Source organism: Grus americana, chromosome 1, assembly GCF_028858705.1.
Source record: "Grus americana isolate bGruAme1 chromosome 1, bGruAme1.mat, whole genome shotgun sequence".
Taxonomy (NCBI): Eukaryota; Metazoa; Chordata; class Aves; order Gruiformes; family Gruidae; genus Grus; species Grus americana.
In genome coordinates, this window is record NC_072852.1 from 145370803 (window position 1) to 145383772 (window position 12970).

Genomic DNA, 12970 nt, shown 5'->3' on the forward strand with positions numbered 1-12970 from the left:
AAATGCTATGGCAGGATGAACAGACAAAATCAGAAAAGGTGGTGTAGCAAAGACAAGCTATCAGAAAGCAGGATGGCAAACTGGATAATCATGTTTCAAAAGCGTTTCCAGAGAAAAAGAAAAAAAGGCACACTTTCTCTTGGACTGTTGATGAGACACTTTCAAAGCAACAGTCCAATTGACTTGAAAATTGCATGAGAAAGCAGTACAGAAAGGACCACTTACCTACTGAGGGGGTTCTCCTCCTTCACCTGCTTAAATTAAATACAGAAGTTTGTATCTCCTTCAGGCTAGAGCAGCATGTAGGATCATAGAAATATTTCTTTCACCCCAAAGGGCTCAGGAAACTTTTTCAAGGAAAAAATTTTGCCTGGGAAGTTGTCGTGGTTTAACCCCAGTTGGCAGCTCAGCTCCACCCAGCCGCTTGCTCACTCCCCCTGGCAGGATTGCGGAGAGAATCAGAAGAGTAAAAATGAGAAAACTCGTGGGTTGAGATAAAGACAGTTTAATGGGTAAAGCAAAAGCCATGCATGCAAGCAAAGCAAGACAAGGAATTCATTCACCACTTCCCATGGGCAGGCAGGTGTTCAGCCATCCCCAGGAAAGAAGGGCTCCATCATGCATGACGGTTACTTGGGAAGTCAAATGCCATCGCTCTGAATGTCCTTCTGCTTTTCTCCTTCTTCCCTCAGCTTTAAATGCTGAGCATGACGTCATATGGTATGGGATATCCCTTTCATCAGTTGGGGTCAGCTGTCCCGGCTGTGTCCCCTCCCAAGTCCTTGTGCACCCCCAGCCCACTCACTGGTGGGGTGGTGTGAGAAGCAGCAAAGGCCTTGGCTCTGTGTGAGCACTGCTCAGCAGCAACGAAAACATCCCTCTGTTAGCAACGCTGTTTTCAGCACAAATCCAAACCATAGCCCCGTACTAGCTACTATGAAGAAAATCAACTCTATCCCAGCCAAAACCAGCACAGAAATTGTACAGGCGAGTGTGCAAGAAAGCCATGTTCCAACTTTTCACCTAGTCTTGCTTGTCTATATGGGAAGGAACAACTTCGCAGCTCATGACTTCAGACCAGTTTCAAGATGGATGTTATGAGGAGGAAGGTGCCAATGAAATACCCTGTTGCCCCATTAACCAGAAACTGTGGAGCTCAAGCAGATCCCAAATATGTGGTATCCAGTTTCTTTCAGAAATTACTATACCGCTTCAGAGACTTAAAATTTAATCTTGCCATCTTATTAAAGAAAAAATACCACCATTTCTGAGGTTCAAAATATGGGGGTTTTGTATAGCTCCCACCCACTCTAATCCTCAAAAAAGTTTTGGGTTTTGTTGTTGTTGTTGTTTTTTATTTATTTCTTTTCCTGTGGGGAGTAGAAGCTCAGCTGTGGCCTAAAGCTCTGTCACCTTCTGGTTTATATTCTGGAAGAGAATGGAAAATCACTGCTGATATATTTGTGTGTGTTACAAATGTTGATGGAAAAGTAAATGATGGCCAGGACAGGGTCTCTGCACAAAGTCACGTGGATCCTTTGATAAGCAGGACCTATCCATGTTTTAATATAATTTAGTGTCAGATTACGCTCCTGGCAAGAATCATCAAATATGTTACAGAGGAAAGTGGTAGATTCTGCATGTCTTTGATATCTGTGGTTCAGGTATGAATCCCTTCCTCGAAGAAAAGCTTTAGCTGAGCACTAGTTGTTTAATAACCTGGGATAGTCATTGGGCTTTAGATAGTGTGAATTTACATTTCTGGTCTTGCATTGTAATGCTGAGGCAAAGATTACCATTTTGATGGATGTGTAATCGTCTATAGGTATGAACCAAACAAAATATGAGTCAATTGCTGTTCAGATCCCTTTTTTGGTGTCAACTATGCAGGCTTTGGACATGCTTACTTTTGCTTTTAATTGTTTGAGTTCTGTCAAGTCTAATTCCCTCTTATGGTCAATCTTTACTTGATTTAGTCTGTATTATCATTATAAATACTTGGTCACAAAGCAAGGGGGGGAATTAAACATGTTTAGTGCTCTTTTTGTTAGTAGATACCATGAACCACTAGGGATTTGCAGCAGCAAATGTTAATATCACTGCCTACATCAAAATGTGTTTACATCTTTCTTATGTTATTACATGATTTATTTTTTTATAAATAATGCATATAATATGTATATATGATGCAAAGACTTCCACATCCATTTCTTAGGATAAGAACAGTTTGCTGATTGAACAGGGATCTTAAGACATAAAGCTGTGAATTTTTGACTCCTTGTCTTCAACAGCATGAAATTTGAGGGGAACAGAAACGAAGGGTGAGGAAACATCCTGTTGCTTCATCAGGAAACATTTGTGCAGACAGTTTCAGAATGAATATTCTGTTTTTATTTCTTTAGTGATTTCCTGGAAAATCCAAAGCTATATTTGGCATGCACGGCCTTCCCTGAATAGGAAAACATGCTTTTTGGTCATTCTCTAAGGCCTTGACAATACTGGAAATAAATAAATCAAAAAATGTTGAGAATCTTGACAAGACTTTGAAGACTGATTTCAAGTGTTAATCAGTCTGAACTTACACAGGATCAGATATCGTTCAGGCCTGCACGCAGCTGATAGTAGCTGTATTTATGGATATTTTCAGTGCCTAAGAATTAAGTCCTCTTAGGAAACCTTTAAAATGTTATTAAACAATATTCCATAAGACAGTGCTAAATATCAGTTTTGCCTTACATTAATAACGTTGCTTCTATGAACATAGAGTGAATGGAAACACGTTGTCCACTCCGAATAAGGTGAAGGAGCATTTGCTGCCATTCCTCACTACAAAGTGACTTGTATCTTGTTAGCATTATAGTAATGTATTTTGGCAGTTAATTTTCTGAAAAAAAATTAATGTGATATGATTTTAGCACTAAAGCTTGTGGAAGGCATTTGCAAGCATATGAAGACAGTGCTTCTTTTTCTTTGGAAAAGGATGTTGAGATTAATTTATTTAAAAATGTTTCTATATATTTTTCATTCCCTTCAGCTCTGCAAAATGAATGGTAAAAGCAACTTCCTAAGTGGAAAATTGTTGGGAAACCATTCCAATAATTTTAACAGCTTTGAGTTCAGGGCACGTACACATATTTTGTGTGCCTCTGGTTTCTTATGCATCATACCTGCTTTAAGATAAACGATTTTGCTTCTTTTTAGAGCTGAAACATGAGATCTATGTTTGGAGACTGACTGCACAGCGCATTAACCCAGCCAGCAGAGAGGAGACTGCCGTAAAATGCCTCTTGATGCAGAAGGTGTTGACTCTGGAGATGCTCCTGAGGAAGAAGTTGAGGACGTTTCACAGGTGAGCAAGGACCAGCGTGTCCCACCTCCCCTGCTCCAACCCTCGGTGGGGACAAGCTGCAGGCACGGGCAGTTTGTGGGGCTGGCAGGGAGCTCCTGCTCATCTCAGTCTACAGCCAGGGATGATAATGTGGCTTTGTGAACATCACGGGTAATAGTTCTGTTTGGTCAACGAGCCAAGGGCTCACCTCTAGTAATTTTAGGCAGATCTTCTCTGGGACGAGAGCTATATTCTTAGCTGTCCCTTGATCAGATGTGTGTTGGGGCAGATATGAAGAGCCGTCCTCAGCCTCAGCGAAACACAAAGTGTTTTAGGACAAAACTGATGTGTAAGGCCTGGAAAATATATGTCAATATCACCCAAATTTCAAGGCCTAGAAATTTCAAGTCGTTTTTCATTTAGAAAGATCATAAGTACATCATTAGATTTTTCCTTGCAATAGTGGTTTCAGCACAGTAAAATGCTATATTTTTTTTTCTACTGAAAAGTACAAGTGTTCTTCAGTGAACCGCCAAGTTTGAAAAAATATCACTAGTGAATTGCTGCATTTTAAAATTATTTCATAATAAAATCTTCAGTGTGAACCTGACTGTAGGCATAATTAATTGTTTATGTATAGAAAAGGAGAAGTTTTTATAAACTAGAACTAACAAAAATGTTAGCCTTATTTTGTTTATGTGCTGGCAAAACCAACTGTTTTGTTATGGAATTTGATGGCTGAGAATAGCAGTAATAAATACTCTGAAAGTGAATTGACTAAACTAAAGTAAAATTGAAATAATTCATTTTTACTAATAAACATGTTAATAGGCAGTATGGACAAGGGCATGTAAATATATGATTTCTTAAACTAGTAATAAAATTGTTTATATAATTTTTGCTGATATTGTGCACTTTGAATGGATTGACCGTATTACTACTTAAAGACAAAAAAGGCTGTTAAAGTCACCTCCTTTTTGAAAGAATATAGTAGATGATTAGACTTTACGACACTCTAAAGAAGACACTTCTGAAGTATAAATAAAAATTGAATATTTAATCTTGAAAATCATGATTCCTCCAGCACAGTACATTTACAGCAATGTAAAAATTCATTAGCATTAACAACAGCGCTCCTGAACTGCAAACCCCAAGGCTTTTTGCTGGAGGGCTGCCTATGCTGATAACACAATGAAGTTATTCGGATCTTAAAAACTTCATTATAAAATGCAAATGTAAAATATATGCGTTCTGACTTGTTGATGTTAGCACACGACCCTTGTTTTATCGCAGCAGGGCACATATCAACTCCTGGAACTATTGAGGGGACTAGATATTGCATATAGCCAGATCCTATGCTGGGGTCCATGCTCTGGAGGCTAGCTCCTTCAAGCCTGTGGCACTCTTCATGATCTGAAGGGTTTGTGTGTTATTAGTGGAACATGTTACAAAAGTGGAGTCTTAAGTGAACGCCCATGGGAATTTTGTTGCTGTCTATAAGAAGGCCACGACTCCTTTGTGGTATGAGTTACTCTGTACAGGGGAAAGGGTGATCTCTTTGTGACGAGAGGGATTTATTCAGAGCTCTAATTTCACTCTGGAAATAAACAGCTGTCATTTTCTTTCAGGCAAATTTCACAAGAAGATAAAAACTGGGAAACAAATATTCAGGAACTCCAGAAAAAAGTAAGTAGATGGCGGTTTTTCTCAGTATCTGTGTAAGCAGACCTATGCCTTTATATGTAAAGAGTGCTTTGGATCTAATGCAGATTTAATGATTCTCAGGGTAGCAGAAAAGTGGCAGGCAGGATGGCTGGCTTCTTGGTGGGATGGGGTTACTGAACTACATTGTGAGTTTTTGTTAGGTTTTATACTTTTGGTCCTTGGAAAAAAAAAATCATTTAACAGACCACAAAATGATTCAGCAGTGTTTTCTTAAATTTTTAACCCATGACTGGAAAGGCTCAGAAGGTGTCAACAGGTTGTTTATAACCTGATAGAGCTGATGATGACAGAGTACATTCCTGCTGATGTACCGAATCCCAACTGTAATTTACTACGCTGTCTGTGGTTTGCCTGCTTTATTATTCAAGCAGGGATAAACCACTTGGATAAATACTGTTCTCTTTGCTGCGCACACTTTAACACTGCCCAAGTCTTTATGCTGAAGCTGGGTCTGATGATATATGAACTCTGTAGTGGGATTAACTTCACCTAAATTTAATTGTTTAAATGTCACATCCTCTCCACCTCACTGGCATCGCTATTGAATCCTGTGTTTGGGAGATGGGGACGCAGGAGCTGGGCACGGGGGTGTAGAAGCTGCATAGGGTGTAGGGGCTTGGCTAATCCTGCGTAGGGGTTAGGAGTTGTACAGGAGGCATGAAAGATCTGACCTCTAGGCTAGGCTATAGGTTTTCAAAGCATACACGCAAAAAAAGGTGATTTTGTCCAGGGTCATGAAACCACAGAGTGCCCGGAGTGCCCTCTGTAGTAGGAATTGCATTTCAACCCTACTTCTCCTACTGAAATGAAGTTGTGATGGGGGTAGCTGAACACAGCTGAATCTGTTCAGCAGTTGCTAGCTACTTGTATCTCTTAGACCACATTGGGCCACCTATTCCTGTTTTTAATAGGTGTGCATGAAATGCTTCGATTTAAATATTTCTGTCTTTTATGCTGAAGAGGAATATACAATACAGTAACAGAAGTTTGCACTTCACACATGCTTTTGTGAACTCTATGCATAATAAGTAACTCCTTCTGTAATACAGTTACTATTTTTTTTTCTCCCTGTCTACAGCACAGAATAACAGACAAAATTCTTCTCATCAAATGCCTGACTGTGCTGGGATGTGTTATTCTTATGTTTTTTCTCAACTCATTTGTTCCAGGCATCTACCTAGATCTTGGTAAGTTTTATGGTTTTATTCTAAGTAAAACAACCAACCTTATTTTTATGAGTCTGGATCTTTTCAGAAAGCCTTTTCCTATAAGTTTCTGGCCATGCAATTCCACCAGGTTAATCAGAAAAGAAGTTGCTCAGGTTTTCAAATTGCAGTCACGTCCCAGTCATCCCAGGAGGAGTAATATAGAGTACTCATGACTTCATTTTTCTGACTTCCCAATACTAACGAGCTGGCTAAACATTACAGAATGACCAAATTTGACCTTGGCATCATCTCACTGTAGGCTGGAATGAATGAGCAATATGCATTATGGAGATCAGAAAATAATCACTCCATGGAAGAACAAAAAAGTGTTCTGGCATTATTTCTTAAGTATAGATAACTCTTTGTATAACTTCCAGTCCTTATTAATTTATCACTAGCATAAATAATTTCCCAAAATAAAATCAGGAAAACACTGTATATGTGTGAAATTAAAGTAGCTGTATGCATACTTTCTATGTATATACCTATATATAGGTTTTTATATAGATAGTTGTATATCTGTATGAAGACAGGCTCTGCATATCCTAAAAATAGAACCAAATTAAAGCTCATATTTAACTGAAGGAGAGTCATAGAACCTACCTGTGCATTGCCTTACAAAAAGTTAATTAATTAATTAATTAATTAGGCTCCTGAGCACTTGAACGTTGCAGAATTTCAGATTTATGTTTTTTTCATGCAATCTGAATTCCCCCACTGTGTATATCCATCCCAGTGGCTGAAAGATGCAACAGTCTGGAAGAGGACTAACTCATAAGCAATAAACGATTGATTGACTAATCATATACACAGATAACACATTTAAATCCATTTTTGTTATGTACAATATGGAGCTAGTTATAGCTGTACAATGGTGATGAAGTCGTAAACAAGACCTTCCACATCTGCTGCTGACACTTCTGGTGTATTGACTGGCTTAGAAAAGTACTAGTAGCAGAAGGCTGTTCTCTCTGCTGGGACCTAGGGAAACACCAGTGCTGAGGATTGCTGGTGCCACTGGGAGGATATAGGCTACTATGTCTGGAGCAATGTGTTTTAATAGACACAGCTTTGCTGCTAAATGCATTTGTTTCAGGGACTGATTCTCAGCCCTCAGGCCTTAGAGGTGCAGAATGGCTTGAGCCCACACTGCTCAGACCTTGTCCCTTCAGAGCAGGCTGGCCATATCTCCACAGCACAGCAACTGGCCCTGTGTTTCCTCTTGACATTGTATGCATGGGTTAATTAATTTTTAGGTTCACAGTGAGGGTAGTTCTGTAGCTTAGCAGAGCTGTGTTTTTTCCATTTTATCAGTTAGAGGAAAGAGGGCAGCCAGAAATAGACATATAAAGCAAATTAGCTTCTGGTTTCATGGCTGGTGCCATCGTGAGGTTTTCGCTTTTGGCGATGGGATATTCTTCAATGACTATAGCCTGCTAGGGAGGGATGTGATTCACCTGTCTAAAAGAGGTAAGGGAATCTGTGGCAGCAGGCTGGTCATCTTGGTAAGGCAGGCTTTAAACTGAAGGACTTAGGGGATGGAATCCAAAATGACAATGCTCATGCCACTGCAACCAACTGGGGAATAAGCCAGGCCTACCAGAGCAGAGACAAGTGTTCCTTAGCTGCCTCCCAAGATGTGAACCAGAAGACCAACCACCTCAAGTCTATGTATACCAATGTACGCAGCCTGGGGAACAAACAGGAGGAACTGGAGCTCCGTACCCAGTCAGAAAATTATAATATCATAGGAATAACTGAAACATGGTGGAACAACTCACATGACTGAAGGATCATGATGGATGGCTATAGACTGTTTTGTAAAGACAGGCAGGGAAGAAGAGGTGGAGGAGACGTGCTCTATGTTAAGGAGAACCTTGAATGTATAGAAGTCAACTACGGCGATTGTGGAAGCCCTATTGAATGCCTCTGGGTCAAGATCAGAAGGGTCTTCTCCAAGGGGTATCTTACAGTAGGCATCTGCTACTGACCTCCAAACCAAGATGATAATTGCTGAAGAAATATTTAGGTCACTTAAGCAAGCTTCAGGTCAACAGAACCTGGTTCTTATGGGTGATTTCAACTACCCAGATATTTGTTGGAAGAACAATGCAGCAGCCCACATGTCATCCATCAAGTTCCTGGAATGCGTAGAGGACTGCTTCCTCATACAAATGTTAGATGTGCCAACCAGGAATGAGGCACTGCTGGACTTGCTACTCACCAACCAAGAAAACCTGTTTTGTAATATCTCTGTTGGTGATAGCCTTGGCTGCAGTGATCACAATACTGTGGAGTTTGGGATCCTGCTGAGCGCACTGAAGGTTAGTACTAAGACAAAGGTTTTAGATTTTAGAAGAGCAAACATCAGCTTGCTCATAGCTCAGCTGGGAGGGATTCCGTGGGAAGCTTCCATGGAGGATAAAGGAACTAGAGAGTGCCGGGAGTTTTTCAAGAGCGCTCTCCTGGGAACACAAAACCAGTTCATCCTCTTAAAAGTAAGGGAAGTAGGTGGAGCAAGAGACCCCCTTGGCTTAACTATGAGCTTCTGAGTCAGCTCAAAACCAGAAGGGAAATGTACCAGAGATAGAAAAGCAGACGAATACCTGTTGAGAACTATAAAGGCATTGCCAGGGCATGCAGAGATGCAGTTAGAAAGGCAAAAGCTCGGCTCTAATTGAAATTGGCCAGAGATGTCAAAATCTACAAGAAAGGGTTCTTCAGGTACATAAACAAGCAGCAGAAGCAGAAGGATAATATTGGCCCACTGTTAAACAGAAGAGGTGAATTAGTAACCAACAATGCTGAAAAGGCAAAGGTTCTCAACACTTTCTTCACCTCTGTTTTTACTGACACTGTTTGGCCCCAGGCCTTGGGAACAAAAATCCAGGTCAATGCAAACATGGACCTGCGGTCAGTGAAGGAAGAGTTGGTATGCAAACTATTACAGGTGCTTGACCCTTACAAATCAATGGGCCCTGACAATATCCACCCAGGGGTGTTGAGAGCTGATGTCATTGTGAGGCCACTCTTTATAATATTTGAGAAGTCATGGGGATCGGGGGACATGCCAGAAGACTGGAAGAAGGCTAATGTCACCCCCATCTACAAGAAGGGCTTAAAGGAGGATCCAGGAAATTATAGATCCATCAGTCTTAGTTCAATCTCTGGGAAAGTTATGGAAAGAATCCTCCTGGGGGCTATCACAACTCAAATGAAGCACATGATTGGGAAAAGCCAGCACAGATTCACCAAGAGCAAATCGTGCTTGACAAACTTGAAGCAATAAAACTGCATCAACCTGCCGGGTTGATGTGGGGTGAGCAGTGGACATTGTCTACCTGGATTTCTCCAAGGCTTTCGATATGGTTCCCCACAGCCTCCTCCTAGAGAAACTGATGCATTATGATCTAGACAAGTGGTCCATGGGGTGGGTGGGGAAATGGCTGACAGACCACACACAGAGGGCAGTGATAAATAGCTCTTTTCGAACTGGCAACCTGTTACAAGTGGGATTCCCCAGGGATTGATATTGGGCCCAACACTGTTTAATATCTTCATAAGCGATCTGGATGATGGAATCAAGTGCACTGTGATGAAGTTTGCAGACGATACCAAACTGAGTGAGGAAGTGGACACTTTGGAAGGGAGAGCCACCCTGAAGAAAGACCTGGATAGGCTGGAAGAGTGGGCTAACAAGAACCTTATGAAGTTCAACAAGGAAAAGTGTGAGGTCTTGCACATGGGAAAACATAATCTAGGAGTGCAGCACAGACTGGGATCCACCTGGCAGGAGAGCAGCTCTGTGAAAAGGGATCTAGGAGTCCTAGTGGACAACAAGCTCAATATAAGTGAACAGTGCTGCAGCAGCAAAGAAAGCCAACAGGATGCTGGGTTGCATCAACAAGGGCATTCCCAGCAGAGATAAAGAAGTCATTATCCCACTCTACTCAGCACTTGCAGGCCATGTCCGGAATACTGTGTTCATTTTTGGTCCCCACTATACAAAAAAAGATGTGGACAGGCTGGAGAGGGTCCAGAGAAGGGCCACAAAGATGATCAAAGGACTAGGAAGCCTATCATATGAGAAATGGCTGAGAGAACTGGGTTTGTTCAGTCTTGAGAAAAGAAGGCTTAGGGGAGACCTTATCACCATGTTCCAGTACTGCAAAGGGTGGCTACAAAGAAGATGGAGACTCCCTTTTTACAAGGAGTCACATGGAAAAGATGAGGGGTAATGGGTGCAAGTTACTCCTGGGGAGATTCCAATTGGACATAAGAGGGAAAATTTTCACAATGAGAACAATCAGCCATTGGAATAATCTCCCCAGGGAAGTGATGGATTCCCCAACATTGGACACTTTTAAGATTCAGCTGGGCAGGGCGCTGGGCCATCTTGTCTAGATGGCGCTTTTGTCTAGACAGAGCTTTTGCCAAGAAAGGTTGGACCAGATGATCCTTGAGGTCCCTTCCAACCTGGTATTCTATGATTCTGTGATTCAGTGCAGGTTTCTATTATTCACTAGCTGATCTGCAACTGCAATCTTGAAGTAAATAGGGACTGTATGTGTTCTGTATAATTTCTCCCTGTTCTGCATTCAAGGCAAACCTGCCAGATTAATGAATAAATTTTATTAAAGCATACACATAATTTCTATTAACAATTAATGGAACCTGCAAACTTATACTGAGATCTCATTGGTGACTGCTGAATTCCACTATCTTGACGATAGATGTCACTTATTTATCATTACTGAAATAGTGCTGCTGTGAATATCTATGGATTTTAGTCCTCCAGTGCACAGAAATGAATTTCCTAAAATACAGTACATCTTGTACTCTGATGGTTTGGGTAAATTTGTTCAATATGTTTTTCTCATAAAAATGAAAGTAGATTGTAGCTCAGTGTTTAATTTTCTACCAGAATAATGTTTTATACAGAGGCTGAAGTGTTAGAAATCTAATAACTTTTAATTGCATTTGGTAGAGTGAATTAGAAAGATTATAGAATCCTTTATCAGTCCCCAGCCTTGATACAATTTTTCCATTATGAACTTGGCATCATTAATACAATTTGAGGCAACTGACATTTTAATTTAAATAATAAAATTTGCATACTTAGCTGCCTTTTAAAATGCAGAACACTTTCATATTCAGTTTTCTTGTACCTGTTCATCAATTTATTTAATCTAATTCTATGGAATACCTATGTTAACGAAAGATTAGTATCAAGACTTTAAATAAACAGATATGGAAAACTTTAAGACTTCTACAGTGCTTTCATTCTGTCCCATGAGATTTTACTTTATTGATAAAACATTGATAAGGCATCTGAGAAAAGATGACAAAAGATAAAAGTAAAGCCCCTTTGAGGATTATACCTGGGTCCTATTTTGTCTTTAACTTTTAGGCAGGCATATCTAGAGCTTTGAACTATAATGACACCCCCCAAAAAAGACAAAAGAGTTTTTAAGTAAAGCAAGATTTTGTTGAAATATAAACTAGATTTTATTTTTAATAGAGAATGCTCAAAGTGAGTGGGTCAGAAAGAATAGACAAATCAATTTATAACCTCCTTCCTTCTACTTCTGTGGGGCAGGTCCTTCCTCTTTGATTTAGTTTCAGGCAGTTCAATGAGTTACTGAGCTGCTCTGAACCCTGTGCAGTTCCTTCCAGTATCCATGCAGAGGGACCCATCGCCTCTGTGGTCCTGCTTTTGTCTGCCCCTCAGTGATGTCTGCCTGCAATGCAGGCATCCCACTCCTTGCCGACCCCCTCACTCTTGCTCCCTTCCACCTCTGAAATGCCTTTTCCCAGGGCCAGACTCAGTAGTTTCCGAGGCAGGCAAAGGTCCTCTCCTCCTTTTAGAGGATTGCAACAGGCTCTGTTGCAAAGGTGCAGAGAGTTTCAAATCATAAACCTTGTGGGAGCTATCTTGGCTTTTATTGCTTCTGCAGAGGGGTTATGTCTTCACACTACTGCTTGATCCAATTCTGGTTCTTTTGATGCTGTGGATGTCAGACATCAATGTTTAAGCTAATTACCTTCAGCTGCTCTTAAAATAATCTCTGGAGGAGGTCAGTAATCAGTGAAGGTGATCAAAAGCTGTGATTCATCTGACCTACTTTAAAGGTCTAATTTATGACATGATTCACCTTACCCTACGTCACTTCACTCTTTATATGCTAGATGATATCTTCTCAAGCTATATTTAAAAAAAAAAAAGATACTTAAAAACAAAACCCACAACAGCTAGATGGACATTTGGCTTGAAAATTGATTATTTGGAGGTTTCACTTCTAAATAAATTCAACTTTGGTATTATCAACCAAAGCAGTGTTAGCAACAACCCCAAACTTAGGAACTTTTAAAAAATGTATGGTTTTATTCTTTTCATTAACTAACGATCACTATGACCTTTCTGGGTAGTAGAACAAGTTCTATAAATTAGCACTCCACATCACTTCTGTCAAACATCCTAGGTCTAAATTTTCCCCGTTGTCCTTTCTCTAAAGCTAAAATCCCTCAATATTTACAGAGAAAGATTATCTTGTTTGATGACACCTCATTCATGTATTTCAATATAGTTTCTCTTGGAAAATGATCTCTTGTCTTCTATATTCACTGTGGTTTAACTTCTGACTGTTGACTTGGTCCGCAAATGCTGCTGCAAATACTTTTCAGGATCTGAAACTCTCTTTTTGCAATT

The 12970-nt window shown here is 40.3% G+C and overlaps 1 protein-coding gene across 4 annotated transcripts in view; it reads left to right on the forward strand.

Annotated features, from left to right (window-relative positions):
* Positions 1-12970, forward strand: part of OCA2 (OCA2 melanosomal transmembrane protein) — a 226474-nt gene that overhangs the window by 111382 nt on the left and 102122 nt on the right. For all 4 annotated transcript variants that reach the window (XM_054813838.1, XM_054813836.1, XM_054813837.1 and 1 more), the window contains 3 exons: positions 3202-3349; positions 4957-5014; positions 6132-6240. In XM_054813838.1, the coding sequence (XP_054669813.1) occupies positions 3202-3349; positions 4957-5014; positions 6132-6240 (315 nt within the window). The remainder of the gene's footprint in view (positions 1-3201; positions 3350-4956; positions 5015-6131; positions 6241-12970) is intronic.